Source organism: Passer domesticus, chromosome 31, assembly GCF_036417665.1.
Source record: "Passer domesticus isolate bPasDom1 chromosome 31, bPasDom1.hap1, whole genome shotgun sequence".
NCBI classification, from domain to species: Eukaryota; Metazoa; Chordata; class Aves; order Passeriformes; family Passeridae; genus Passer; species Passer domesticus.
In genome coordinates, this window is record NC_087504.1 from 3,340,058 (window position 1) to 3,367,293 (window position 27,236).

The following is a 27,236-nucleotide window of genomic DNA, read 5'->3' on the forward strand; positions in this document are numbered from 1 at the left end:
TGCCCGGGGCAGGCAGCGGCGCCCTGAAAAACAGGGAAATGCTCCAAAAACCTGGGAAATGCCCCAAAATCCCCTGGGAAATGCCCCAAAAACCCCGGGAAATGCCCCAAAAACCCCTGGGAAATGCCCCAAAAACCCCGGGAAATGCCCCAAAAACCCCTGGGAAATGCCCCAAAAACCCCGGGAAATGCCCCAAAAACCCCTGGAAATGCCCCAAAAACCCCCGGGAAATGCCCCAAAAACCCCCGGGAAATGCCCCAAAAACCCCGGGAAATGCCCCAAAAACCCCCGGGAAATGCCCCAAAAACCTGGGAAATGCCCCAAAAACCCCTGGGAAATGCCCCAAAAACCCCTGGGAAATGCCCCAAAAACCTGGGAAATGCCCCAAAAACCCCTGGGAAATGCCCCAAAAACCTGGGAAATGCCCCCAAAACCCCGGGAAATGCCCCAAAAACCCGGGAAATGCCCCAAAAACCTGGGAAATGCCCCCAAAACCCCGGGAAATGCCCCAAAAACCTGGGAAATGCCCCAAAAACCCCCGGGAAATGCCCCAAAAACCTGGGAAAAGCCCCAAAAACCCCCGGGAAATGCCCCAAAAACCCCTGGGAAATGCCCCAAAAACCCCCGGGAAATGCCCCCAAAACCCCGGGAAATGCCCCAAAAACCCCTGGGAAATGCCCCAAAAACCCCTGGGAAATGCCCCAAAAACCCCGGGAAATGCCCCAAAAACCCCGGGAAATGCCCCAAACCAGCGATGCCCGTCCCAAAATGAAGCACAAATGCCCCAAATGCAGGAAAGATGGCCCAAAGTCTGGGAAAGTTTCCCCATAATTCAGGGTTGGGACCCCAAATCTGAGCTGGGAGACCCCAGAGTTCAGAGCTGCCCCTCCAAGCCCCCACTTTAGGGGCATTTTGGGGCATTTTGGGGCATTTTGGGGCATTTTTAACCCCAGGTCCAGCAGGTCTGAGCTACCCCCCCATCCCCCCAAACCCCAGTTTGGGTCATTTTGGGGGAATTTTAGGGAATTTTAAACCCCAAGCAGGGCATTTTAACCCTGCAAACCCCAATTTTGGGGTCATTTTGGAGTAACTTAGGAGGCAGCTTCGGGGTAATTTGGGGTAACTTTTCACCCCAAACCCTCCAGGCCAGGGCTGCTCCCCCAAAACCCCAATTTTGGGGTGATTTGGGGTAATTTCGGGCCATTATTAACCCCAAGCAGGGGCAGGGTCTTCACACTCCAGGAACCTCTTGATCCTAATTCCTCCTAACGACCCCGGCCCCATTAATCCCCCACAGGCCTCATTAATTAATTAATTAACCCACAGCCCCGCTGGGCTTTTTTTCTGGTTTTGCCCAAAAGCAAAAAAAATCCCCAAAAAAAATCCCTGAACCTGATCTCCCTTCAAACCTTGGGACTCTTGGCCCAGCCCCCACAAAAAATCTCTTTTAGGGTCGGGGTTTTTTTGGGATTTTGGGTGGTTTTGGTGGTTTTTTTATTTTTTTATTTTTTTTCCCCTGGATTTATTTATTTTTTGGGATTTTTCCGGTTCTGGGACACAGGGGCAGCTTTGTCCCCGTGGCTTTTGGGGCCCTGGCTCGGTGCCACCCCAAATAGGGTTTTTTTGGGATGGGGGGATGGGAGAATTCGCCATCAAAGGATCCAAAATCCCGGGATTTTTTTTTTGCCTCTTCCTCGCTCCAGACAGGGGAAAAAAAGGAAACTTTCAGGGTTTGGAGTGGGATGAAAATCCTGAATTTCAGGTATTTAGGGGGCAAAAAATCCAAAGTTTTGGTGGGGATCTTAAAAAATTAAAGGGTGAAGTGACTCCCCTGTAACAGAGGGGAAAAATCTGAGAATTCCAGGGGAAAAATCAGCTTTGGGAATGGGAAAAATCCCTGAAGAGATGCCAAAAAATCCCAAAGTATCCCTCAAACTCATTCATTCAATTCCCGACATTTCACCCCAAATTCCCAGTATTTTGCCCCAAAAATAAAAGCCACATAAAAAATAACCTCCAAATATTTTAAAAATATCTTTAAAAATACACAAAAATATTTCAAAATGTACCAAAAAATTTTAAAAATTTTAAAACCCCAAAAATATAAAAAAACCACCAAAAATACCCCAAAAATATACAGATATATACAAAAATATTTTAAAAATCCAAACAATATTTGAAAAATAATATAAAAACAAACAATATAAAAAATATTCAATAAATGCAAAATCCCCCGAGAAAAAATAAAAATAATACACAAAATACCCAAAAAATGTACAGAAAATTTAAAAAAAAAATCTAAAAAATACGAAAAACCGGAGGAAAAAAACCATTAAAAAATAAAAAATAAATCAAAATAAACCAAAATAAATCCAAATATCCCCCAAAAAAACCCCGGTGGGGCCCTGAGCACCCCCCCCCCCACTCCCTGAAAGGATCCCTTTGTACCTTTCCCAAAAAATCGCCTTTTCATCCCAAAAAAGGGGGAGGAGGGAAAGGAGGAGGAGGAGGAAGAGGCCGCGTAAGGGGGGGAAGGCTTTGACCTCATCCCACAAAAATTCCCGGATTTTTCCCCCATTTCGGGCCCCTTCCCACCTTTCCAGGGGGAAAAGGGACAAAGGGGCTCTGTGTGACAAAACCCCCAAAAATGGGATGAAAATGGAAATTTTGGGGATTTTCCCACCGGGAAAAGGAGGGGAAGGGAAGACCCTAAATGGAAAAATGGAATTTGGGATTTTTTGTTTTTTTAGGGTTTAAAAGCAAATTTTGTGTCCCTACAATTAATTTTTTAGGGGGTAAATTCGCACCAAAATCAGGTTTTCTGCAAGGCTTGGGGTCTCCAAAATTGCTTTTTTTTTTCGCATTAATCCGCTGCAAAATTGGGGATTTTGGGGGTTTTGCATGCCCTAAAAAAATCAATTAGAGTCTCAAAACATGATATTATTTTTATATTATTAAATATTAATTTTTAATAGGAAATGTTATGGGATAATTAAAAATATGGAGTGAAATTGCCGCAAAATTAGGAGGAAAAAGTAAAAACTGGGGGCTTTAGGGGGGACAAAGATCATTTTTCTGATTAGAAAAGGATCTTAGGAAATATCTGGAGCCAGATCTGAGGTTATTGCAAGGTGGCAGAGGGGAAAAATGGAACTGGGGAGGTTTTGTGCTGAAAAAAAGCCTTTTTTAGAAGGGAAAAATAAATTCCTGGCTCACCCCCCACCCCCACCCCTTGGAGGAATTCCCTCTCTGAGTTTGGGGCTTTCATGGGATTGGGTGGTTTGGGAAAGTGGGAAAAATCGGGAGGGAAATGGCGGGGAAAGTGGGGGGAAATTTGGGGGGAAATGGGGTGAAAATGGGGGGAAATGAGGCAGAAATGGGGGGAAATGAGGGTGAAAATGGGGTGGAAAAGGAGCAGAAATGAAGGGAAATGGGGGGAAATGGGATTAAAATAGGGCAAAAGGGGGTAAAAATGGGGCAGAAATGAGGTTTATAGGAGGTGAAGATGGGGGAAATTTGGGTTAAAATGGGACCAAAATGGAGTAAAATGGGGCTAAAAGTGGGCCAAAATGGAGGAAAAATTGAGCCAAAATGAGATAAAAATAGGTCAAAATTGGAGTAAAAATGGGGGAAATTAGGGGTAAAAATGGGGTAAAGTGGGCTGAAAATGAGGGGGAAATGGGGGAAAATGGTAAAAACTGAATTCCCCCTCCGCTCCCAGAGCAATTTTGATCCTAAACTGGGGGATTTGGGGAATTTGGGATGGGAAAATTTAGTTCCGAACCCATCGGGACGGGCCCGGGTGACGCTGGCGGGCGGTGGCACCGGGCTGGGGACGAGCGAGAGCCCGTGGGGACAACGGGGCGGTGCCACCCCCTGGGCCGGTTCCACCCCGGACCACGCCCCCGCCCTGCCCCCCCCGTCCCGATGTCCCCTCCTGTCCCCTCCTGTCCCCTCCTGTCCCCAGGCTCGGGGGAGGCCATCAGGGACCGGGGCCAAGGGACAAAACCGGGGGGGCCCGACCTTACCTCTGTCCCCGCCACTTTCACCGGTGCCACCAGCGCCGGTCAGCTCTGTCCCCAGTGCCACCAGTGCCACCTGTGCCACCAGTGCCACCAGTGCCACCAGTGCCACCTGCGTGCCCGCGCTCCGAGGGCAGCGGGACGTGATGTCCCCACCCCACGGCGGGGCTGTCCCCACCCCGCTTTTGGGGCAGTTTTTGGGGGCATGTGGGGGGCGTACGGGGGGATTTGAGCCCTCCCCGTCCCTTGTCCCGGTGCTGTCGCCTTGGGGACAGAGCGGAGCCGCCCCCCAAACTGGGGAGGGGTCGGGCAGCGCCTCCCCGGCCCTTTGATTTATTCCCAAATTTTCTGTTCCATCGGAAAGCGGCGGCGGCCGCCAAGGCCTGGCCCCGCTCCCGGCCGGATCCGGCCACGCGCTTCCACCTGCTGGGGCTGGCAACGCCAAACCCCCAAATCGCCCCAAACCCCCCCAAACCTCCTCCTGAACCCCTCCAGATTCCGCCCAGAAAATCCCCCCAACCTCCCCCAAAACTCCCTCAAACCCCCCTTAAATTCCCCTCAAAACCCCTCAAATCCCCCCCAAATCCCGCCCTAACTCCCAGACTTTGGGGGAGTTTTATGGGGAATTTGGGGGGGCTGCGCTGGGTTCGGGGTCGGAGGGGTTTCCCCGTGTCCCCCGCGCTGGTCCCACAATTGCTGCCGGGAATTCCGCCGGGAATGGGGACAGCGACAGGGGGAGGGGTCGCGCTGGGCCCGAGGGGGCCCCGGAGGGGGGCGGGGATTGGGGAACACCGAGGGAGGGGAGGGGGGGGTCCCATCCCGGGGCGGGGTCGGGGGGATCCCGATTTTCCCAGGACCCGGGAATGGGATGGGATGGAGGAAAAATGGGATGGGGGAAAAATGGATGGGATGGGATGGGATGGGATGGGATGGGATGGGATGGGATGGGATGGGATGGGATGGGATGGGATGGGATGGGATGGGATGGGATGGGATGGGATGGGATGGGATGGGATGGGATGGGATGGATGGGCTGCGCCGCCTCACCCCCCGCATCCCCCAAAACCCGCACCCCAAAACCCGCACCCCAAAACCCGCACCCCCAAAACCCGCACCCCCAAAACCCGCACCCCCCCTGAGCCCGGCTCCCTCCGCCCGCTCCGGCCCGGGGGTGGCCGGGGGAGGAGGGCTCGGGAGGGCCGGCCCTGCTCGGGCGCCGGGGGAGGGTCCGCGGCCACCGGGGGAAGGTCCGGGGGGCCCGGCGGGGCCGGCCCGGCTCGGGTTACAGCTCCGGGGGGCGGCGGGGCCGGGACTTAAACGGGGCCGCGGGGCCGAGCGGGCACTGCCGGCCCCGGGCGCGGATCGGGCGCAGCCGCCTCGCCATGCCCGGACACCGCCCGGCCCCCGGCGGCCGCCGCTCGCCCCGCGCCGAGCCCGCCGCCCCCCGAGCCGCCCCCCGGCCCGGGCTCCTGCTCCTCCTCCTGCTCTGCCTCGCCGCCGCCGCCGCCGCGCAGGACCGAGACCTCCGTGAGTGGCGGGGATGGGACCGAGGGGGCAGAGCGGGGACACAGGGGGGGCACAGGGGGGACACAGGGGGGACACAGAGCGGGGACACAGGGGGGACACAGAGCGGGGACACAGAGGGGACACAGAGTGGGGACACGGGGGGGACACAGGGGGGACACAGCGGGGACACAGGGGGGTCACAGAGTGGGGACACAGGGGGGACACAGCGGGGACACAGGGGGACACAGAGTGGGGACAGCGAGGGGACACGGGCGAGGGATGGGAAGGTTCTGGGGCATCGCCGCGGGGAGTGAGTGGGACACGTTGAGGGAAAGTTGGAGAGGGGACAGAGAGGGGACAGCGAGGGGACAGCGGGGAACAATGGGGACAGAGGGGACGCGGAGCGGAAAGAGGATGGGGAGCAGCGGGGGACAGCGGGGGACACGAGGGGACGTTTTGGGATGGACGGGGAAAGTTTCAGAGTGGCGGGGGGGGGATGGCTCGGGGGCTGGGGACAGCACGGGGACATCGGGGGACAGCGTGAGACGGACGGGGACAGTTTCAGTGTGGCGGGGAGGGGCAGAGCGGAGTGTGGGGACACGGGAGACTGCGTGGGGACAGCAGGGGACAGCGGGACAAAGGGGGAAAGTTTCGAGGTAGTCCTGGGGACAGCAGCGCGAGGAGAGGGGGGACAGCAGGGGACACCGGGGGACAGCGGGGAAAGTGTCAGGGAATGTGGGTGGCGCGGAGGGGCAGTGGGGGACAGGGAGGGAGAGCACCAGGGGAGTTGGGGACAGCGGGCAATGGAGCGGGACAGGAAGGGACAGCATGGGGACACCCGGGGGACACCGGGGGAACAAGGTGGGGCGGGAGCGACAGCGTGGGACACTGGAGGATGGCACAAGGCGCCTGGGGGACACGGTGAGGACGCTGGGGGACAGTTTGGGATCCAGGTGTGTGGCGTGGACAGAGTTGCGGGACAGTAGGGACGGACAGGAACAGCCCGGGACAGGAAGGGGACAGCTTGGGATGGCCGGAGGGGGCACAGGTGGGACGTGGGGACAGCAGGTGACAGTGAGGGGGCAGAGGGACAGCCGGGGGCGTAGGCGGCGAGCTGGAGCAGGGGCAGGCAGGGGACACCTGGGGACAGCGAGGTCCGGCTGGGGTCACAGGGTCCGGCTGGGGCCAGCCCTGGGAACATCCCTGGGGACATTCCAGGGACCCTGGGGACACCTGGGAGCCCCGGTGTGCAGCCTGTGGACCCCGAGGCACCTCCTGAGGACCCTGGGGGACCCCCGGGACCCTCCAGGAGCAGCTGGGTACCTCTGGGTCACCCGTGGGTTCAGCCTGGGGACACCAACGCCCCTTGTTCCCGAGCCCGTGGGGACACCGGTGCCACCAGAGCTGCGGGGACACTCGGGGGGGGGGGGGGGGGGCCGGGGGCGGGGCGGGGGGGGCCGGGGGCGGGGCGGGGGTGTCGCTACAGAGCCCTGTCCCCTTCGGGGGCTCAGAGCGGGGCTGGCAGTGCAACCACTGCCCGCTGGCTGTCCCCACGCTGTCCCATCGCTCCCCCCTCCCTGCGGGGTGCCGGGCCCCTTCGGCCTCCCCTTCCTCCCCTCCTCCTCCTCCTCCTCCTCCTCGTGCAGGACGGGGCTGGCAGTGCCACCCCCTCCCTCCTGGCTGTCCCCGCGCTGTCCCCGAGCGGTCCCCCCCCTCACTGGGGGCTGCGGGGCCCCTTTGGCCTCCTCCTCCTCCTCCTCCTCCTCCTCCTCCTCCTCCTCCTCCTCCTCCTCCTCCCGTGCTCACAGCCAGCCTGGCAGTGCCACCACCTTCCCCCGCGAGTGTCCCCGCGCTGTCCCCGCAGCCGAGGCTGGCAGTGCCACCGCTGTCCCCGCGCTGTCCCCACGCTGTCCCCGCGCTGTCCCCGCAGCCGAGGCTGGCAGCTGCCTGCAGGACGGGCACCGCTACAGTGACAAGGACGTGTGGAAGCCGGAGCCGTGCCGGATCTGCGTGTGCGACACGGGGACCGTGCTGTGCGACGAGATCATGTGCGAGGAGCTGCGGGACTGCCCCAGCCCCGAGATCCCCTTCGGAGAGTGCTGCCCCATTTGCCCCACCGAGCAGCCCAGCGGTTGTAATTTATTTATTTCCCTTCATTAGCGAGTTAATAAATAAATTACCCGGCCATGGATGGCGCCATCCATGCGGCAGCGCGGGGAAAAGGCAACTTCACCCCCCCCAAAAAAAAAAACAAAAACGGGGGAAAATCGGCCCCAGGGGGAAAAATCATCGAGGTTTTTAGCCCTGGTTGAAAATTTGGAGGTTTTGGGGGGGTTTTAGACAGGAAAAAATGGTGGGAGGGGATTGTGCACCCCCGGCAAAAGGGCTTCGGTGGAAATCCCCCGAAATTGTGGGGATGCACCCCAAAATGAATGGAAACCCTCCAGAAAGCCCCAACCGGGGTTCCCAGTCGTGGAATTTCACCCCAAAATGAAGGAAAACCCTAAACGCGCTTCCCCCAAACCTCCAAAACCCCCAAAGTTGCCTTTTTTTAACCCTTTCCTGCCCCAGCTGGGGGGGTTAAAGGGTTGAGCACCCCCAAAAAGCCTCCAAACCCCCCAGGAAAAACCCCCTCGACCCCCTCGCTGCTGGCCCCGCTTTGGGGGAGCCCCCAGTGCCCCCCAGTTTGGCCCAACAGCCCGACCAGGACGGAGCCACCTCGTGTTGCCCCCCACCCCGAATTCATGTGTCCCCCCACTAATTTATCTTTCTTTGTTTTGTTTTTTGTTTTTGGGTCTCCTACAGGGAAGCCTGGCCCCAAGGTGAGTGAATCTGGGGGGCAATTGTTCTGAATTTTGGGGTGGTTTGGGGGGGCCTTCAGTGGGAATTTTGGGGCAGTTTCGGGGTCTCTGGGTTCATCCTTTGCTTTGCCTCGGGGGGCTTTTTGGGCGGTTTTGTGCTCATCCCCGGGGTTCAGAGAGAGGAATTTTGGGGCAGTTTTGAGGCCTCACCCTTTGCTTCTCTTGCAGGGACAGAAAGGTGAACCCGGTGACATCAAAGATGTGAGTGGGGGGGGGGGGGGAGGAGACCCCAAAAAGGGGCTGAGGTGGGAGGGGCGGGCTTGGGAGACCCCAAAAAGGGGCTGGAACCCCCCCAGCCCTGATGTCCCCCCCCCCCCCTTTTGTGTCCCCGCAGGTCGTAGGACCCCGAGGACCCCCGGGCCCGCAGGTGGGAGCAGCTCCAGGCCGGGAAATCTCTGGAATTTTTGGGGGAGGGGGCTTTGGGAGAGCGGGGGAGGGGCGGGAGGGGGGAGGGGACTCCTGACCCCCCCTCCCCCACGCTGTTCCTCCCCCCAGGGCCCCGCAGGTGAGCAGGGACAGCGAGGGGACCGCGGCGAGAAGGGCGAGAAGGTGAGAGCGACCCCCAGACCCCTAAAACCCCTCCGGGACCCCCCCCCCAAATACCCCAAAATCCACTGCGAGCCTCCCAAAATCCTCTGTGAAAACCTGAAATCCTCGTTAACAAACACAAAAAAACCCCAAAAATCAACTGAGAACCCCCAAAAATCCCTTTTTTTCTTTTTTTTTTTTTTCTTTTTTTTTTTGTCCCCCCATCCCAGGGTGCCCCCGGCCCCCGGGGCAGGGATGGGGAGCCCGGAACCCCAGGAAATCCCGGCCCCCCCGGACCCCCCGGACCCCCGGGACCCCCCGGCCTGGGGGGGGTGAGTATCTGGCGGGAGGGGAGATGGCATTTTGGGGGGTTTGGGGGGAAATTGAGGAGATTTGGGGGGGGTTGAGGGGAATTTGGGTGGGTTTCATGGAACTCTGGTGGGAATCGAGGGGGATTTGGAGGGGATTTTGGGGGGGTTGAGGAGATTTTGGGGGGGGTTGAGGGGGATTTGGGGGAGTTGAGGGAATTTGGGTGGGCTTTGAGGGAATTTGGGTGGGCTTTGAGTGCAGCATCAGGGATTTTGATGGGAATTGGGGGGTTTTGATGGGAACTGGGGGGGTTTGATGGGAGCTGGGTTTTTCAGAGGGGAGTTTGGGTTTTTTGGGGGGTCTGCGGGGTGCTGAGCGCCCTTTCCCTGGCAGAACTTTGCGGCTCAGATGGCGGGGGGCTTCGACGAGAAGGCTGGAGGGGCTCAGATGGGCGTCATGCAGGGACCCATGGTAGTGTCACCCCAAAATCCCCCTCACTTCCCCCCAGATTTCCATGAAACCCCCCCCGGATCCCCTCAATTCCCCCCAAATCTGCCTAAACCCCCCTCCCCACCCCCAAACCCCTCCCCACCCGACCCCACTGCAGGACCCCAAGTCTCGGGGGGTCTTTGGTGGCTTCGGGGATGTCCCCAGCCGTGTCCCCCCCCCCCCAAGTGACATCTCTGTGTCCCCCCAGGGCCCCATGGGACCCCGCGGCCCCCCCCGGCCCCTCCGGCTCCCCCGTAAGTATCGCCCCCCTCCCCAAATTTCGGGCCGGCCGCTGCCACCCCCGCTGATGTCCCTTGTCCCCGCAGGGTCCCCAAGGATTCCAAGGCAACCCCGGTGAGCCCGGCGAGCCCGGCGCTGCTGTGAGTGTCCCCGCATGTCCCCGGAGCCCCCCAGGCCGGGCACTGCCAGCCCCCAGCGCCGCTCACCGCCACCTCTTTGTCCTCTCCAGGGTCCAATGGGTCCCCGGGGACCTCCGGGACCTCCTGGCAAACCCGGCGACGACGTGAGTGACACTGGTGACATTCAGCCGCAGCGGCAGCCGGGCTGAGAAGGGACAAAAAGTGACATTTCTGTGTCCCCATCCCCACAAAAATCCCGTTTTCCCCGCAGGGCGAGACCGGCAAACCCGGGAAATCCGGCGAGCGCGGCCCCCCCCGGCCCCCAGGTGAGGGTGGCACCGCCACCAAGCCACCGCTGTCCCCTCCCTGTCCCCTCCCTGTCCCCAACTGTCGCTTCGCTGCCCGCAGGGCGCTCGTGGCTTCCCCGGGACCCCCGGCCTGCCTGGAGTCAAAGGCCACCGGGTGAGTGCGTGTCCCCTCCCTGTCCCCGCGTGTCCCCCGTGTCCCCCGGGGTGGCTCGGTCATTGTCACACCCCACCCCGTGTCGCTGTCCCCAGGGCTACCCCGGCCTGGACGGCGCCAAGGGAGAGGCGGGAGCGCCCGGAGCCAAGGTGAGAGGGGTGACAGTCCCTGGGGCTGGGGACAGTGGGTGACAGTCCCTGGGGCTGGGGACAATGAGAGGGGTGGCAGTCCCTGGGGTTGGGGACAATGGCAGGGGTGGCAGTCCCTGGGGCTGGGGACAGTGAGTGGGTGGCAGTCCCTGGGGCTGGGGACAATTCCCGGGGGGAGAGGGGTGGCAGTCCCTGGGGCGGTGCAGTGGCTGTCCCCGTGCCGGGCTGGCTGTCCCCTGGCCCTGGTGGCCGTCCCTGTGACACCACAGGACGTCCCCGCCCCGCTGTCACCCGTGTCCTTCCCCGCAGGGCGAGTCCGGCTCCCCGGGCGAGAACGGCTCCCCCGGCCCCATGGTGAGTGCGAGAGGGAAACTGAGGCACGGCCGGGCGGGCTCGGCGAGGGCCAGCACCCGCCGGGCCTCACCTGTCCCCCTCTGTCCCCGCAGGGTCCCCGCGGGCTGCCCGGAGAGCGAGGACGCCCCGGCCCCTCGGGCGCTGCGGTGAGTGCGGTGTCACCCGCGGTGTCACCTGCCCTGTCACCCGCGGTGTCACCCGCGGTGTCACCTGCCGTGTCACCTGCCGTGTCACCCGCGGTGTCACCTGCCCTGTCACCTGCCGTGTCACCCGCGGTGTCACCCGCGGTGTCACCTGCCCTGTCACCTGCCGTGTCACCCGCGGTGTCACCTGCCGTGTCACCTGCGGTGTCACCCGCGGTGTCACCTGCCCTGTCACCTGCCGTGTCACCCGCGGTGTCACCTGCCGTGTCACCCGCGGTGTCACCCGCGGTGTCACCTGCCCTGTCACCTGCCGTGTCACTTGCGGTGTCACCTCCCCTGTCACCTCCCCTGTCACCTGCCGTGTCACCTGTGGTGTCACCTGCCGTGTCACCTGCCCTGTCACCTGCCCTGTCACCTGCCCTGTCACCTGCCCTGTCACCTGCCGTGTCACCTGCGGTGTCACCTGCCGTGTCACCTGCGGCGCCGGTGGCACCCGAGGGTGGCAGGGGGGACCCGTCCCCCGCCCCGGGGACCCCCCGTCACCCCCGGCACCGTCTCCCCCCAGGGCGCTCGTGGCAACGACGGCCTCCCGGGCCCGGCCGGACCCCCCGTAAGTCCAGGGGGGGATGGCGCGTCCCCCACCCTCGTGTCACCCCCCCGAGGGGACAGCGGGGTCCCTCGAGGCCCCCCAGAGCCCGGGGAGACCCTCACGCTCCTCTCGCCCCCAGGGTCCCGTCGGCCCCGCAGGAGCCCCCGGCTTCCCCGGCGCCCCCGGCTCCAAGGTGAGGGGACAGGGACGGTGGCGGTGGGGACAGCAGGGTCCCGATGTCACCCCTGACTCTCTTGGTCACCTCCCCGCCAGGGTGAAGCGGGTCCCACTGGAGCGCGAGGACCCGAGGGTGCCCAGGGACCCCGCGGGGAGTCCGGGACCCCCGGCTCGCCCGGCCCCGCCGGCGCCCCCGTAAGTCCCCGTGTCCCCTGGCCCTGGTGGCTTTGTCCCCTGGCCCTGGTGGCTTTGTCCCCCCGCGTTGTCCCCTGAGCTGGGAGCGGCGAGGACAGGGCCGGATCCGGGGAAACTGAGGCACGGAGCTCAGCGAGGTCTGCTTGTAGGGGAACCCAGGGACCGACGGCATCCCCGGAGCGAAGGGATCGGCGGTGAGTGGGGACGGGACGGGGACGGGGACGGGGATGGCTTGTCCCAGTGAGCCCCTGGCCGTGGGGACAGGGACGGGCCCGGGGTGAGGAGCAGGTGCCGGGGGCTGCGCTGGGATTTTGGGACATTTGGGTCCCCTGGGGGTCGTGGGGCACTCAGGGGTGGGGGACACTGGGGACAGAGAGGGTTGTGGGGACACTGGGGGGATGCTGGGGGGTATTGGGGGACACTGGGGCTGCAGGGGCAGGGTGGGATTTGAGCTGCTGGGGGACAGAAACTGCCGGCAGAGGGGGGACAGTGGGGACACTGGTGACACTGGGGGCCGCTGCGGGGTCCCTGACGTCCCCCCGTGTCCGCAGGGCGCTCCAGGCATCGCCGGCGCTCCAGGATTCCCCGGCCCCCGCGGCCCACCCGGACCCCAGGGAGCCACCGGCCCGCTGGGCCCCAAGGGACAGACGGTGAGAGACCCCCGGTGTCCCCCGGCCACGCCCGGGGACCGCGCCCGGACCACGCCCACCTAGGAGCGACTGGCCACGCCCCTTCGTACTCTGGCCACGCCCTCTCACGCCTTCCCCCTTTGGGTGTCACCCCTGGGTCACTCCCGGGTCACTCCCGGGTCACTCCCTGGTTACCCGGCCCTGAGCCCTCAGGGAACACTGGGGGTGGAAATTAGGATGGGATAATGGGATGGGATAATGGGATAATGGGATGGGATAATGGGATGGGATTGATGGGATGGGATAATGGGGTGGGATGGGGACAAGGACCTGGAGCCCAGGCCAGGGAATGGGGGGGACAGCTGTGGGGACGCTGTGACACTGTCCCCCCTCCCCAGGGCGAGCCCGGCATCGCAGGATTCAAAGGCGAGCAGGGACCCAAGGGAGAGATGGTGAGTGGGGCTGGGGGACAGCGGAGCCCCTGGCCAGGGGTCCAGCCTGGCCCTCGCTGGCCATGGAGTGCCCAGGCCCAGCCCTCATTGCTCAGCCCAGTGTCCATCCCACCCAGTGTCCACCCCAGTGTCCATCCCAATGTCCATCCCCATGCCCATCCCACCCAGTGTCCATCCCAATGTCCACCCCAGTGTCCATCCCAATGTCCATCCCCATGCCCATCCCACCCAGTGTCCATCCCAATGTCCACCCCAGTGTCCATCCCACCCAGTGTCCATCCCAATGTCCACCCCATCCGAATGTCCATCCCTGTGTCCACCCCAGTGTCCATCCCACCCCAGTGTCCACCCCAGTGTCCACCCCAGTGTCCACCCCGGTGTCCACCTGCGTGCCCACCCCCGTGTCCATCCCCTCGGGCGCCTCCCGGGCCCTGACGAGCCGTTCCCCTAACGAGGCCCCTTGGGGCAGCGTCCCCCCCCTGCACAGGGGGACAGTGGCCGGGGGACAGCGGGACAATGGCCGCAGTGTTCTGTGTCCCCCTCTTGGGGACATTCCCCCCTCGCCTCATTAACCACCATCAATGGGGCCCCGCCGAGCGCGGCGCCAGCGGGGACGGGGGGGACAGGGGGGACAGGGGGGGACAGGGGGGACTCATGGTTATGGATTTGTCCCCGGGGGCTCGGGGAGGGGATGAAGGCTCCTTGTGACCCCTTTTCCTCCTGGCCCTCAGGGCCCCGCAGGACCCCAGGGTGCCCCCGGACCGGCCGGGGAGGAAGGGAAGAGAGGAGCCCGCGGAGAACCCGGAGCTGCCGGACCTTTGGGGCCACCTGGAGAGAGGGTCTGTGCTGCCCTGACCCCAAAAACTGACCCTGATCCCAAAAAACTGACCCTGACCCCAAAAAAATCACCCTGATCCCAAAGAACCAACCCCAGTCGCAAAAATCCTTCCCTCGACCCTAAAACCCTCCCCTGACCCCACAAATGCTCGTCTTCCCCCACAGGGAGCTCCCGGCAACCGCGGCTTCCCCGGGCAGGACGGGCTGGCCGGCCCCAAGGTGGGACTCTGGGGACACCGGGGGTGTCCTGGGGGTGACAACCCCCAAGTGACCCCAAATCCCCCCAGACCGAGCCCAAATCGCCCAAACTGACCCCAAATCCCCCGCAGGGTGCCCCGGGCGAGCGCGGCCCTGCTGGCCTGGCCGGCCCCAAAGGAGCCACCGGTGACCCCGGACGCCCCGGAGAGCCCGGCCTGCCTGGAGCCAGGGTGAGGGACAGCAGGGACCCCAAAAACGGGGACAGGGGGGCACCTCCGGGGCCTGGGGGAGGGATGAGGGGCGGTTGGGTTGGTTAAAGCACTCTTAGGGTCAGTCAGCCAATTTTGGGGGCGGTTAAGGTGGTTCTGGGGTCACTAACATGCTTTTAGGGTTGGTAAGGGTGGTTTCGAGGGTGGTCAAGGTGCTTTTGGGGTCAATGAGGAGATTTTGGGGGTGGTTTAAGGAGATTTTGGGGGTTGATGAGGTGCTCTTAGGGTTGTTCAAGGTACTTTTAGGGTTGTTTAAGAGCTTTTGGGGTCACTAAGGTCCTTTTGGGGTTAGCCAAGATGCCCTTTGGCATTAAGACCTTTTCTGGTGTCTCGGCTCTCTTTGGTGCTAATTGAGAAACTTTGAGGTTAATTAAGACGCTCTCTGCTAATTCAGATGCTCTTGGGGATTCCCAAGGTGCATTTGAGGTTCCTTGGGGTTCCTTGCTCTTGGGGTCACCCCATGGCCATGAGGTCGTGCCCCCCACACCACAAACCCTTTTTGTCCCCACAGGGTCTCACAGGTCGCCCTGGGGACGCTGGGCCCCAAGGCAAAGTCGGCCCCACAGTGAGTGACACCCCACGAGGGGCTTGGGGTTGGGGTTGGTTTGGGCTTTGGGGGTGGTTTGGGGTTTGAGGTTGGGGGTTTGGGTTTGGGGGTGGTTTGGGGTTGGGGGTGGTTTGGGGTTTGGGGGTGGTTTGGGACTTGAGTTTGGGGTTGGTTTGGGGTTTGAGGTTGGGGTTGGTTTGGGGTTTGGGGTTGGGGGTAGTTTGGGGTTGGGGGTAGTTTGGGGTTGGGGTTGGTTTGGGCTTTGGGGGTGGTTTGGGGTTTGAGGTTGGGGGTTTGGGTTTGGGGGTAGTTTAGGGTTGGGGGTAGTTTGGGGTTGGGGGTAGTTTGGGGTTGGGGGTGGTTTGGGGTTTGAGGTTGGGGGTTTGGGTTTGGGGGTAGTTTAGGGTTGGGGGTAGTTTGGGGTTGGGGGTGGTTTGGGGTTTGGGGGTGGTTTGGGGTTTGAGGTTGGGGGTTTGGGTTTGGGGGTGGTTTGGGGTTGGGGGTGGTTTGGGGTTTGGGGGTGGTTTGGGACTTGAGTTTGGGGTTGGTTTGGGGTTTGAGGTTGGGGTTGGTTTGGGGTTTGGGGTTGGGGGTAGTTTGGGGTTGGGGGTAGTTTGGGGTTGGGGTTGGTTTGGGCTTTGGGGGTGGTTTGGGGTTTGAGGTTGGGGGTTTGGGTTTGGGGGTAGTTTAGGGTTGGGGGTAGTTTGGGGTTGGGGGTAGTTTGGGGTTGGGGGTGGTTTGGGGTTTGAGGTTGGGGGTTTGGGTTTGGGGGTAGTTTAGGGTTGGGGGTAGTTTGGGGTTGGGGGTGGTTTGGGGTTTGAGGTTGGGGTTGGTTTGGGGTTTGGGTTTGGGGTTGGGGGTAGTTTGGGGTTGGTTTGGGGTTTGGGGTTGGAGGTGGTTTGACATGGTTTGGAGTTTGGGTCTGCGGGTGGTTTGGGGTCGGGGATGTTTTGGAGTTGGGGTTTGGGGTGGGCTCCTGTCCCCCCTGACCCCGCTGTCCCCACAGGGTGCCCCTGGCGAGGACGGACGTCCCGGACCCCCCGGCCCGCAGGGGGCTCGGGGCCAGCCTGGCGTGATGGGGTTCCCTGGTCCCAAAGGTGCCAATGTGAGTAGGGACCATTTTTCCTCTAAAAATACCTGGGAATTCTCCCTGGGGCCGGGACTCCAAATCCCCCCTCCTTTTTCAGGGTGAGCCTGGAAAAGCTGGTGAAAAAGGACTTCCCGGAGCACCAGGGCTGAGGGTGAGGTTTTCTGTCACACAAACCCCAAAAATTCACCTTTTGGTGCCACTCCACCCTGAAAGCCCCCACAAGGGGAAACTGAGGCTCAGGAAGGGGGGGAAATTGGATTTATGAGATTTGGGGCTCAGTAGGGTTTTCCATCTCCTCAGGGACTTCCTGGCAAGGACGGAGAGACCGGAGCCGCCGGACCCCCAGGACCTGCTGTGAGTGCAACGGGGCGAGCTCAGGACTGGGGCTAAAACCCCCAGATTTGGGCTAAAGCCCCTCTGGATGTGCTGGAGCATCCCAAACCCCACAAATTCCCAGCCCTTGTGGTGCTGGCGTTTGTGGGATCCCCAAAATCTTGGGGTGGGGGAAGTGTGAAATCCCAAAGGTTTTTGGGGTCCTTGAGCAGCGTCCATCCCACAGGGCCCGGCAGGGGAGAGGGGAGAGCAAGGAGCCCCCGGCCCCTCCGGCTTCCAGGTGAGCACATGGCTTTGGGCTTTGGGCTTTGGGCTTTGGGCTTTGGGGTGTGGGGTGTGGGGTGGTGCCACCCCAACCCCCAGGGTCTCACTGTCACTGCTCTCACACGGCTCCTGCCCCCCCCAGGGACTGCCAGGGCCACCAGGTCCCCCCGGCGAGAGCGGCAAACCCGGAGATCAGGTGAGACACCCCAGTCCCCCCCGGTGGGTTCGGGATCCCCCCAAATCCATCAGTTCTGACCCCAAACCCGTTTGTCCCCTTCCCACAGGGCGTTCCTGGAGAAGCTGGAGCCCCCGGGCTTGTGGGTCCCAGGGTAAGTGTCACTTGTCACGTGGGGGGGGTCACAGAGTGTCCCCAGCGGGGGGCTTTGAGGGGTCCCAGTGTCACCTGTCCTCGCAGCTCGGGGACGTGTTCCTCCCATGGGGACTTTGGGGGTCCCAGGGCCACCAGATCCGTGCTGGTTCTGTCCCCATCCCAGTCCTTCCATGGGACAGTGCCCTGCCCACGCCTGGTGCCACCCTTTTGGGTGTCCCCGTGTCCCTGCTGGGCTGTCCCCGTGTCCCTGCTGGGCTGTCCCTGTGTCCCTCTGAGCTGTCCCTGTGTCCCTCTGAGCTGTCCCCATGTCCCTCTGAGCTGTCCCCATGTCCCTCTGAGCTGTCCCCATGTCCCTCTGATCTGTCCCCTGTCCCTCTGAGCTGTCCCCTGTCCCTCTGAGCTGTCCCTGAGTCCCTGCTGATCTGTCCCCACGTCCCTGCTGAGCTGTCCCCACGTCCCTGCTGAGCTGTCCCTTGTCCCTCTGAGCTGTCCCCTGTCCCTCTGAGCTGTCCCCTGTCCCTCTGAGCTGTCCCCTGTCCGCAGGGCGAGCGCGGTTTCCCCGGCGAGCGCGGCTCTCCTGGCGCCCAGGGCCTGCAGGGTCCCCGCGGCCTCCCCGGCACGCCCGGCACCGACGGACCCAAGGTGGGTGACACGGGGGGACAGCGCCGGCGGCGGTGCCACCGCGGGGGGTGACACCCCAATCCATAACGTCCCCCTGCTGCTTTAGGGTGCCACCGGCCCCGCCGGCCCCAACGGCGCCCAGGGGCCCCCGGGGCTGCAGGGGATGCCCGGGGAGAGAGGAGCCGCTGGCATCGCCGGTCCCAAGGGGGACAGGGTGAGTGACGGTGACGTGGGGGTCACGGGGTGCCGCCCGTGCCACCAGGGCTCAGCTGGGCTCACGCTGGCCCTGTGCCACCCCACAGGGAGACGTTGGAGAGAAGGGACCCGAGGGAGCGCCTGGAAAGGACGGAGCTCGTGTGAGTGGAACGGGGACGGGGCGGGAGGGGGCCACTCAAGGACACTCCTGGTGGCCAACCAAGGATCCCCTTGGCAGCCAGCCAGGGACACTCATGGTGGCCAGCCAGGAGCACTCATGGTGGCCAGCCAGGGACAGTCCTGGTGGCCAGCTGGGGATGCCCTTGGTGGCCAGCCAGGGACAGTCCTGGTGGCCAGCTGGGGATGCCCTTGGTGGCCAGCCAGGGACAGTCCTGGTGGCCAGCTGGGGATGCCCTTGGTGGCCAGCCAGGAGCACTCATGGTGGCCAGCCAGGGATGCCCTTGGTGGCCAGCCAGGGACACTCCTGGTGGCCTCCTCACAGTGGTTGGTGAGGGATGTCCACGGTGGCTACCCAGGGCCTCCCCCGTGGCCTCACTGTCCCCTCTGTCCCCACAGGGTCTGACCGGTCCCATCGGCCCCCCCGGCCCCGCTGGCCCCAACGGCGAGAAGGTGAGACCGGGGTGACCCCGCCAGTGCTCCCACGGGGCAGATCCCGCCCGACCCCCGGGGCGGCCCCGCGCTGCCCCACCCGACCCATCCATTCCCCACATCTTTCCCCTCCTTTCCAGGGCGAGTCCGGCCCCCCCGGCCCATCCGGAGCTGCCGGTGCCCGCGGTGCCCCCGTAAGTGCCACCTGTCCCCCCTCTGGTGCTGGCAGTGCCACATCTGCCCCATTCCCTTGATTTTCACCCCGTTTCCCCCACAGGGAGAGCGCGGAGAGCCCGGAGCCCCCGGCCCTGCCGGATTCGCCGGCCCCCCGGTGAGTTCTGTCCCCAGTCCCTCCCAGTGTCCCCAGTGCCGCTGACCGCTGACCACGGCTCTTTCCCAGGGCGCCGATGGCCAGCCTGGAGCCAAGGGCGAGCAGGGGGAGCCCGGCCAGAAGGGTGACGCCGGAGCCCCCGGGCCTCAGGGTCCCTCTGGGGCTCCTGGACCGCAGGTGGGTGCAGCCGAGACGCCCAAAACTGGGGCTGAGCCCTTGTGGGGGTCCCCCATCCCTGGAATTCCGGGGATCCGCAGGTCCTGACTGTCCTGATCGGTTTTCTGCCTCTTCACAGGGTCCCACAGGTGTCACCGGTCCCAAAGGAGCCCGGGGCGCCCAGGGACCCCCGGTGAGTGGGGGGGAGGGGATGGGGGGGGGGAGGAGTGGGGGAGGGCCCGGGTCTGACCCCCTCTCGTCTTTGTCCCCAGGGAGCCACCGGATTCCCCGGAGCCGCCGGACGTGTTGGACCCCCCGGTCCCAATGTGAGTTGGGGGCAACTGGGGTCACTGGGGGGAGACTGGGGTCACTGGGGGCGGAACTGGGGTCATTGCAGGGGAGCTGAGGTCACTGGGAGCAGCAGGATCACTTGGAAAGATCTGGGATCGCTCAGGACAGTTGCGATCACTGGGGAAAAACCAGGATCGTGTGGGAACAGCTCATTTTGGGACAGCTCTGGGATCAGTCGGGCCAGTCAGATCAGCCAGGATCGGTGACCCCCAGCTTCGGGGGCCGGGCAGCTCCCCACGATGTCCCCAAACCTAAGCCACACCCGGGTGCCACCACCCACCCCTTCCCACGGGACATCCCCAGTGCTCCCCAGTGCCCGAGTAGCCAGGACTGGGATCAGGAACGGCCGGGAACGGGATCAGGCACTGCTCAGGGACGGATCAGGAATATGGAAAAGCCCCCCTGTAACCCCGATCTCTGTCTCCTGCAGGGTAACCCCGGCCCGCCCGGACCCCCCGGCTCCGCGGGCAAGGACGGCCCCAAGGGCTCTCGGGGCGACGCGGGACCCCCGGGCCGAGCGGGGGACCCGGGGCTGCAGGGCCCCGCCGGCCCCCCCGGCGAGAAGGGCGAGCCCGGCGAGGACGGCCCCGCGGTATTTGGGATTTGGGGACACCACCCCCGGACCCCCCGCCCGCCCCCGAGCGGCGCTGAGCCCCTCTGTGTCCCCGCAGGGCCCGGACGGACCCCCCGGCCCCCAGGGGCTGGCAGGACAGCGCGGCATCGTGGGGCTGCCGGGGCAGCGCGGCGAGCGCGGATTCCCGGGGCTGCCCGGACCCTCGGTGAGCAAAGCCCTAAAAAACACCCAAAAAACCCAAAAAAACCCCAAAAAATCCAAAAATCTGGGAAGAAGTGGGAGCTCATCAGAGGCAATTTTGTGGCGTGGAGGGTGGGAGTGGGGGAAGCTGCTCATCCCCATCCCGGTGCTTTTGGGATCGCAGCTCTTTCCATGCCAAAAAAATGTCCCAAAATCTCCCAAGGTTTTCCCCCACTGACACGGCCACGCACCCGACCAGCGGGACGCATTTTCCATACAAATTTTTACCTTTTCCCACCGGGAATTTGTGCCTCCCGAGCTCTGGAGAAAGTTTGTGGCCGAGGAGGGTTTGAATTCTTCCTCTCCCTGATTCCCTGCTGCTCTCCTGCCCTCAATCCACCCAGACTCACTCATGGGGGGGGTTTTCTGGTTTTTTTAGGGAGAGCCTGGAAAACAGGGAGCACCTGGATCTGCCGGTGACCGGGGACCCCCCGGGCCCGTGGGACCCCCCGGGCTGACAGGGCCAGCTGGAGAGCCCGGCAGGGAGGTAGGAAACTTAGGAAAGTCTGGAATATCCAGGATGGATCCTTGGCTGATCCTGCCAGAGACAGCCTTAAGGTTGATTTTGGAAAATCCCGGCACGTTTTCGCTGCAGGATTTTGCCTGGAAAAAGGAGTTTTCCCCCCATCCCAAAGGCAAAAGCTGAATTCCTTCTCTTTCCCAGGGAAATCCCGGCTCTGATGGACCCCCGGGCAGGGATGGGGCAGCAGGAGTGAAGGTGAGCTCATCCCGGATTTCTCAAGCAGTGGAATCCCTGGGAATTCCCGTTATGCCTGTGCTTGCATCCCAGAGCTGGAATTCCTGACCCCATTCCCTGTTCCCAGGGTGATCGTGGCGAGACCGGCCCCGTGGGTGCTCCCGGTGCTCCCGGCGCTCCCGGCGCTCCGGGCCCCGTGGGACCCACTGGAAAACAGGGAGACAGGGGGAGAGACGGTGAGTGGGACACGCCGGGATGTGGGGAGACGGGAATTACCGGGAATCACCCCAAATCCGAGGCATGGAGCTGTCTGGGATCATCTGGGAACAGCACCAGGAGCAGCTCTGAGCGACTTCCTGAGGATTCCTGGGAGCCTGGTTTGGAATCTGCCTGGGAGCTCCAGGAGCTGGAACTGGGAATGAGCTGGGGACGCCAGGAGATAAAACTGGGAATATCTGCAGTGCGCTGGGCAGCTGGGAACACAAATCCCACACCCCACATTCCCACACCTCAAATCCCAAATGCCATTCCTGCTGTTTTTGACTCCCTTCCTTTCTCCCTCCCGCAGGGTGCTCAGGGTCCCATGGGTCCCTCCGGCCCCGCTGGCGCCCGGGGGATGCCGGTGAGTGAGTCCCACCCGGAATTGTGGAATTCCTGGGATCTCAGCTTGGGATGGCAGTTTGGCAGCCTGGTTTGGGGTCACTCCCCTCCTGACGCGCGGTGTCCCCCTTGCAGGGTCCCCAGGGGCCGCGCGGTGACAAAGGCGAGGCGGGCGAGGCTGGAGAGCGCGGCCTGAAGGGGCACCGGGGCTTCACCGGCCTCCAGGGGCTGCCCGGGCCCCCCGTAAGTGCTGGGACTGGGGGACCCCCCATAGGTCCCAAATCCTACACCCCACACCCCAAATCCTACACTCCAAATCCCACATCCCACACCTCAAATCCCACACCCCAAATCCCATATCCCACACCCCACACCTCAAACCCCACATCCCAAATCCCACATCCTATGTCCCAAATCCCACATCCCCCATGGGATCCCAAATCCTCCATCCTCCCATCCTTCCCAGGGTCCTTCTGGAGACCAGGGCGCTGCCGGGCCCGCGGGTCCCTCCGGGCCCAGGGTAAGTCCTGGAATTTTGGGCGAAAAAGGGGGAAAGGAGGCACCCCTGGACAGGTGTCACGCCTGGGGGTGGCAGCCCCATCCCTGCTGTGCCCTGAGCCCTTTTTTGGGGTTTTTCAGGGTCCCCCCGGCCCTGTGGGCCCTTCAGGCAAGGACGGCTCCAATGGGATGCCCGGACCCATCGGCCCCCCCGGACCCCGCGGGAGGAGCGGCGAGCCCGGCCCGGCGGTGAGAGGGGATCTGGGAGGGGAGAGATCCTGCGGGGGAGAGGGGACCCGGGAGGGGAGGGATCCAGGAGGGGAGAGGGGATCCGGGAGGGGAGGGATCCAGGAGGGGAGAGGGGATCCGGGAGGGGAGAGATCCAGCTGGGGAGAGGGGATGCGGGGGTGGAGAGATCCTACGGGGGAGAGAGGATGCAGGAGGGGTGGGATCCAGGAGGGGAGAGGGGATCCAGGAGGGGAAGAGAGAATCCAGGAGGGGAGAGATCCAGCTGGGGAAGGGATCCTGCGAGGGAGGGATCCTGTGGGGCACAGAGGATTCAGCGGGCAGTGGGATCCTGTGGGGCACAGAGGATTCAGCAGGACAGAGGGATCCTGTGGGGCACAGAGGATTCAGCAGGACAGAGGGATCCTGTGGGGCACAGAGGATTCAGCAGGACAGAGGGATCCTGTGGGGCACAGAGGGATTCAGCAGGACAGAGGGATCCTGTGGGGCACAGAGGGATTCAGCAGGACAGAGGGATCCTGTGGGGCACAGAGGATTCAGCAGGACAGAGGGATCCTGTGGGGCACAGAGGATTCAGCTGGAGAGAGGGATCCTGTGGGGCACAGAGGATTCAGCAGGACAGAGGGATCCTGTGGGGCACAGAGGGATTCAGCAGGACAGAGGGATCCTGTGGGGCACAGAGGATTCAGCAGGACAGAGGGATCCTGTGGGGCACAGAGGATTCAGCGGGCAGTGGGATCCTGTGGGGCACAGAGGATTCAGCTGGAGAGAGGGATCCTGTGGGGCACAGAGGATTCAGCAGGACAGAGGGATCCTGTGGGGCACAGAGGATTCAGCAGGACAGAGGGATCCTGTGGGGCACAGAGGATTCAGCGGGCAGTGGGATCCTGTGGGGCACAGAGGATTCAGCAGGACAGAGGGATCCTGTGGGGCACAGAGGATTCAGCAGGACAGAGGGATCCTGTGGAGCACAGAGGATTCAGCAGGCAGTGGGATCCTGTGGGGCACAGAGGATTCAGTGGGCAGTGGGATCCAAGCCCCAGCCGGTCACCCCATGACCTCTCCTCCCTCCCGCAGGGTCCCCCCGGGAACCCCGGCCCGCCCGGCCCCCCCGGGCCCCCCGGCACTGGCATTGACATGTCGGCGTTCGCGGGGCTGGGGCAGCCCGAGAAGGGCCCCGACCCCGGGCGCTACATGCGGGCAGACGAGGCGGCGCCGGGGCTGCGGCCGCACGACGCCGAGGTGGACGCCACCCTCAAGGCCCTCAACAACCAGATCGAGAGCATCCGCAGCCCCGAGGGCTCCCGCAAGAACCCGGCCAGGACCTGCCGAGACATCAAACTCTGCCACCCCGACTGGAAGAGCGGTGAGAGAGAGTTTCCATCCTTGTGTCCATATCTGCCTCCATCCCTGTGTCCTCCTCTTCCTCCTTGTCCCCTGAACCCCCCGCCCGGACACCAAGGACCGTGCTGCCACCTCGCTGACCCCACCACGGGTCACTCACGCTGTGCCCTCCGTCCACAGGCGATTACTGGATCGACCCCAACCAGGGCTGCACCCTGGACGCCATCAAGGTCTTCTGCAACATGGCCACGGGGGAGACGTGCGTGTACCCCAGCCCCGGCAGCATCCCCAGGAAGAACTGGTGGAGCAGCAAGGCCAAGGAGAAGAAGCACGTCTGGTTCGCCGAGACCATCAACGGCGGCTTCCACGTGGGTGTCCGGGATGGGCGTGGAGGAGGGCTGGGCATGGAGTTCCACAGGAAAGCTGGGGCTGATGTCCTTCCTGGGGGTGAAATTGTTGGTGGTTCTATCAGATATTGGGTGATTTGAGGATTAAATGGAGATCCTGGAGCTGATGTCCTTCCTGGGGGTGAAATTGTTGGTGGATCTATCAGATACTGGGTGATTTGGGGATTATATAGAGCTCCTGGAACTGATGTCCATCCTGGGGTGGGAATTGGTGGTTGTTGGATCAGAAATGGTTGACTTAGGGGATTTTACTGAAAGTTTAATGTCCCTCCTCGGCGTGAAATAGGTAATGTTTGGAACAGAACTGGTTGATCCAGAGGACTTTATGGAAATCCTGCAGCGGTGTCCTTCTTTAGGGTAAAATTCATGGGGTTTGGATCAGATATTGGTGGGTTTAGGGATTTCATGGACAACTTGGAGCGGTGTCCTTCCTTGAGGTGAAATTGATGGGTTTTGTACCAGAACCAGTTGATTTAGAGACTTTCATGGAAATCTTTACATCAGGCCATGACAGCTACACCCCTCTGGGAAAGCAGACTCTGGAAATTCCTTGAAATCCCCCCCAAAAAAAGCCGGAAATCCCCCCAAAAAAACCCAAAAAAAAGCCATCTGAAAGCCTCCCTCCTCCCCGCAGTTCAGCTACGGCTCTGAGGAGCTGGCGCCCAACACGGCCAACATCCAGATGACCTTCCTGAGGCTGCTGTCCACCGAGGGCTCCCAGAACGTCACCTACCACTGCCGCAACAGCGTGGCCTACCTGGACGAGGAGTCGGGCAGCCTGAGGAAGGCTCTGCTCATCCAGGGCTCCAACGACGTGGAGATCCGCGCCGAGGGCAACAGCAGGTTCACCTACAGCGTGCTGGAGGACGGCTGCACGGTGCGTGCCGGGCTGGGAGGGAGGAAATCGGGGCAGGATCCCTAAATCCTGGGGTTCACCGGGTTGGGAGGAAGCTGGAGCGAGCTGTGAGGTGTCAGTGTGTCACCAAGAGCCACCAGCCTGTGAGGTGACTGCAGCGTGTCACCAAGAGCCACCAGCCTGTGAGGTGACAGCAGCGTGTCACCGCGGCCAGGATTTGGGTAACGCCTCCAGCTGCCCGTGGTGCTCCAGGGATGGGGACTCCAAACCCCATTTCCCAACGTTTTTCCCCCAGAAACACTCTGAGAAACGTGGCCCTTCTGGGTTTAGCAATGAAATGGGGCTCAAACTGAGGTTGGGAAGGTTCTAGCAGATTTAATAACCCCATTTTCTTGATGCTAATGATAAATTTTGGGCTCAAACTGAGGTTGGGAAGGTTCTGGAGAATTAAATAACCCCATTTTCTCCATGTTAATGATAAATTTGGGCTCAAACTGAGAGCTGGAAGGTTCTGGAGAATTAAATAACCCCATTTTCTCCATGTTAATGATAAATTTGGGCTCAAACTGAGGTTGGGAAGGTTCTGGAGAATTAAATAACCCCATTTTCTCCATGTTAATGATAAATTTGGGCTCAAACTGAGGTTGGGAAGGTTCTGGAGAATTAAATAACCCCATTTTCTCCATGTTAATGATAAATTTGGGCTCAAACTGAGAGTTGGAAGTTCTGAAGGATTAAATAAACTCATTTTTACCCCTTTTTCCCCTAGAAACACACCAATGAGTGGTGCCCCCTCTATGCCTGATGCCAAATTGGGGATCAAACTGGGATTTGAAGGGCTTGGCGGGGATGTAACAGATAAAATAACCCCGTTTTTGCCCGTTTTTCCCTCAGAAACACACCGGGAAGTGGGGCAGGACTGTCATCGAGTACCGCTCGCAGAAGACCTCGCGCCTGCCCATCGTGGACATTGCACCTATGGACATTGGGGGGCCCGAGCAGGAGTTTGGGGTCGACCTCGGCCCCGTCTGCTTCTTGTAAAAAAAAAAAAGGAATTTTTTTTGGCGTGGTTGTTTGTTTTTGGTTGTCGTGGTTTTTGTTTGTTGGTTTGGTTTTTGTTTTTTTTTTTAAAAAAGCCCAGCCCGATTCCTTAAAAAAAGAAAAAAAAAACCACAAAAAACGGGATCCACCCCAAAAAGGAGCTGCACTGAAAGGGCTCACCCCGAATCAGGGAGCAACCACCTCATCCCAACACCAGAATCAAAGGAAAAACCCGTTAATATTTATTTATTCTCTTCCTGGAAGACCTGTTTTTGAGGTCAGGTGGAGGTGGAAATGCCAGTGATCCCTTTTTCCCTGAAAAAAAATGGGATTTCACCAATCCAGGTATCAAAAATCCCCCTCCTCACCCCATATTTTCCCCTTTCCCCCCAGCAGGAGTGTTCATGTATAATATGAGTTAAAAAAAAACACACAAAAAAATCAAAAAATGGTGCTATTCTTGTAAAACAAGTCTGTATTTTTTAACATCTGTTGGTATAAAATGAAAAAAAATCTAAAAAAAAAAACTTTTGGTCAAAAGTAAAAGTTGAGTTGAGTCTCTTTTTTTTGGGTGTGTTTGCAGTAATTCAAATATTTCCTCCCCATTTCAACCACTATAAAGTTCTTCAAGTTGGGGAAAAAATCCCATTGAAATCCTCATTTTGGGTAAAACCTGCACATTTTTTGGCTTGGGATACTTCAAACTAAGGGGGAAGAGTAGGGGCAAAATCCCCCCCAAAAAGCAAAAAAAAATTTAAAAAGGGAAAAATTTGAAAGTGAAAAATTTTGAAGTAGAAACACTTGGAAAAGCAGGAAGTTTAATTGTGGAATTCTTTTCCCATAATGAGGATTGGGACAATCCTGTCACCTGGGCGAGGGGAGGCTGTCCCCTCCTCCCCATGAATTTTATCCTGTTTTTTACCCACAAAAAAAACCTCTTTTTGGGGCTGTTTTGCAGCACTGGAAGTAGGAGACTCCCCTCTTGCTGTGCCACAAAAAATCCCACATGGAAATTCCTCTCCTCACCAGGCTGTTCATTACAGGCAAAAAGCTCAGAAATGGGATTTTTTTTAATGATCTTGACAAAAATCAGCCCAGTGACCCCGAAGAGCCCCAAACCTGCTCAGATCTCTCCTGCAAGAGGCCCCAGGCAGCTCCTGGGTGAGGAATTCCTGAGTTTCACCCCAATTCTTTGGGTCAAAACTCCTCTTTTTTGCCTCTGTGGATGGCAGAGGCATCTCTCCTTTGCTTGGAGAAATTATAACTGGAAAAGATTTTTAAAAACAGCATTTAAAAAAGCAATTTTGGGGCAGAATTTGAGTTTCAAACCCTCCCAGCTTCAAGTACAGCAGCTGCCAGTTGTGGCCAAGCAGCAAA

General features: G+C 60.9%; 1 protein-coding gene across 1 annotated transcript; it reads left to right on the forward strand.

Annotated features, from left to right (window-relative positions):
* The first annotated feature begins 5,391 nt into the window (after window positions 1-5,391).
* On the forward strand, window positions 5,392-26,405 carry LOC135287891 (collagen alpha-1(II) chain-like). The gene is given in 54 exon segments (XM_064401125.1): window positions 5,392-5,549; window positions 7,459-7,659; window positions 8,334-8,350; window positions 8,558-8,590; window positions 8,724-8,756; window positions 8,885-8,938; window positions 9,148-9,249; window positions 9,620-9,697; window positions 9,924-9,944; window positions 9,946-9,969; window positions 10,042-10,095; window positions 10,185-10,238; window positions 10,346-10,391; window positions 10,475-10,536; window positions 10,632-10,685; window positions 10,995-11,039; window positions 11,132-11,185; window positions 11,748-11,792; window positions 11,911-11,964; window positions 12,045-12,143; window positions 12,293-12,337; window positions 12,695-12,793; window positions 13,171-13,224; window positions 13,956-14,063; window positions 14,227-14,280; window positions 14,391-14,489; window positions 15,040-15,093; window positions 16,082-16,180; window positions 16,263-16,316; window positions 16,466-16,519; window positions 16,725-16,778; window positions 16,905-16,958; window positions 17,047-17,091; window positions 17,637-17,735; window positions 17,821-17,928; window positions 18,017-18,070; window positions 18,486-18,539; window positions 18,659-18,712; window positions 18,796-18,849; window positions 18,919-19,026; window positions 19,145-19,198; window positions 19,278-19,331; window positions 19,787-19,948; window positions 20,028-20,135; window positions 20,550-20,657; window positions 20,835-20,888; window positions 20,995-21,489; window positions 21,603-21,710; window positions 21,934-21,987; window positions 22,107-22,214; window positions 23,289-23,577; window positions 23,736-23,923; window positions 24,597-24,839; window positions 25,713-26,405. Coding segments are annotated over 54 exon segments (4,851 nt in total). The 5' UTR covers window positions 5,392-5,404; the 3' UTR covers window positions 25,860-26,405.
* The last annotated feature ends 831 nt before the right edge of the window (window positions 26,406-27,236 follow it).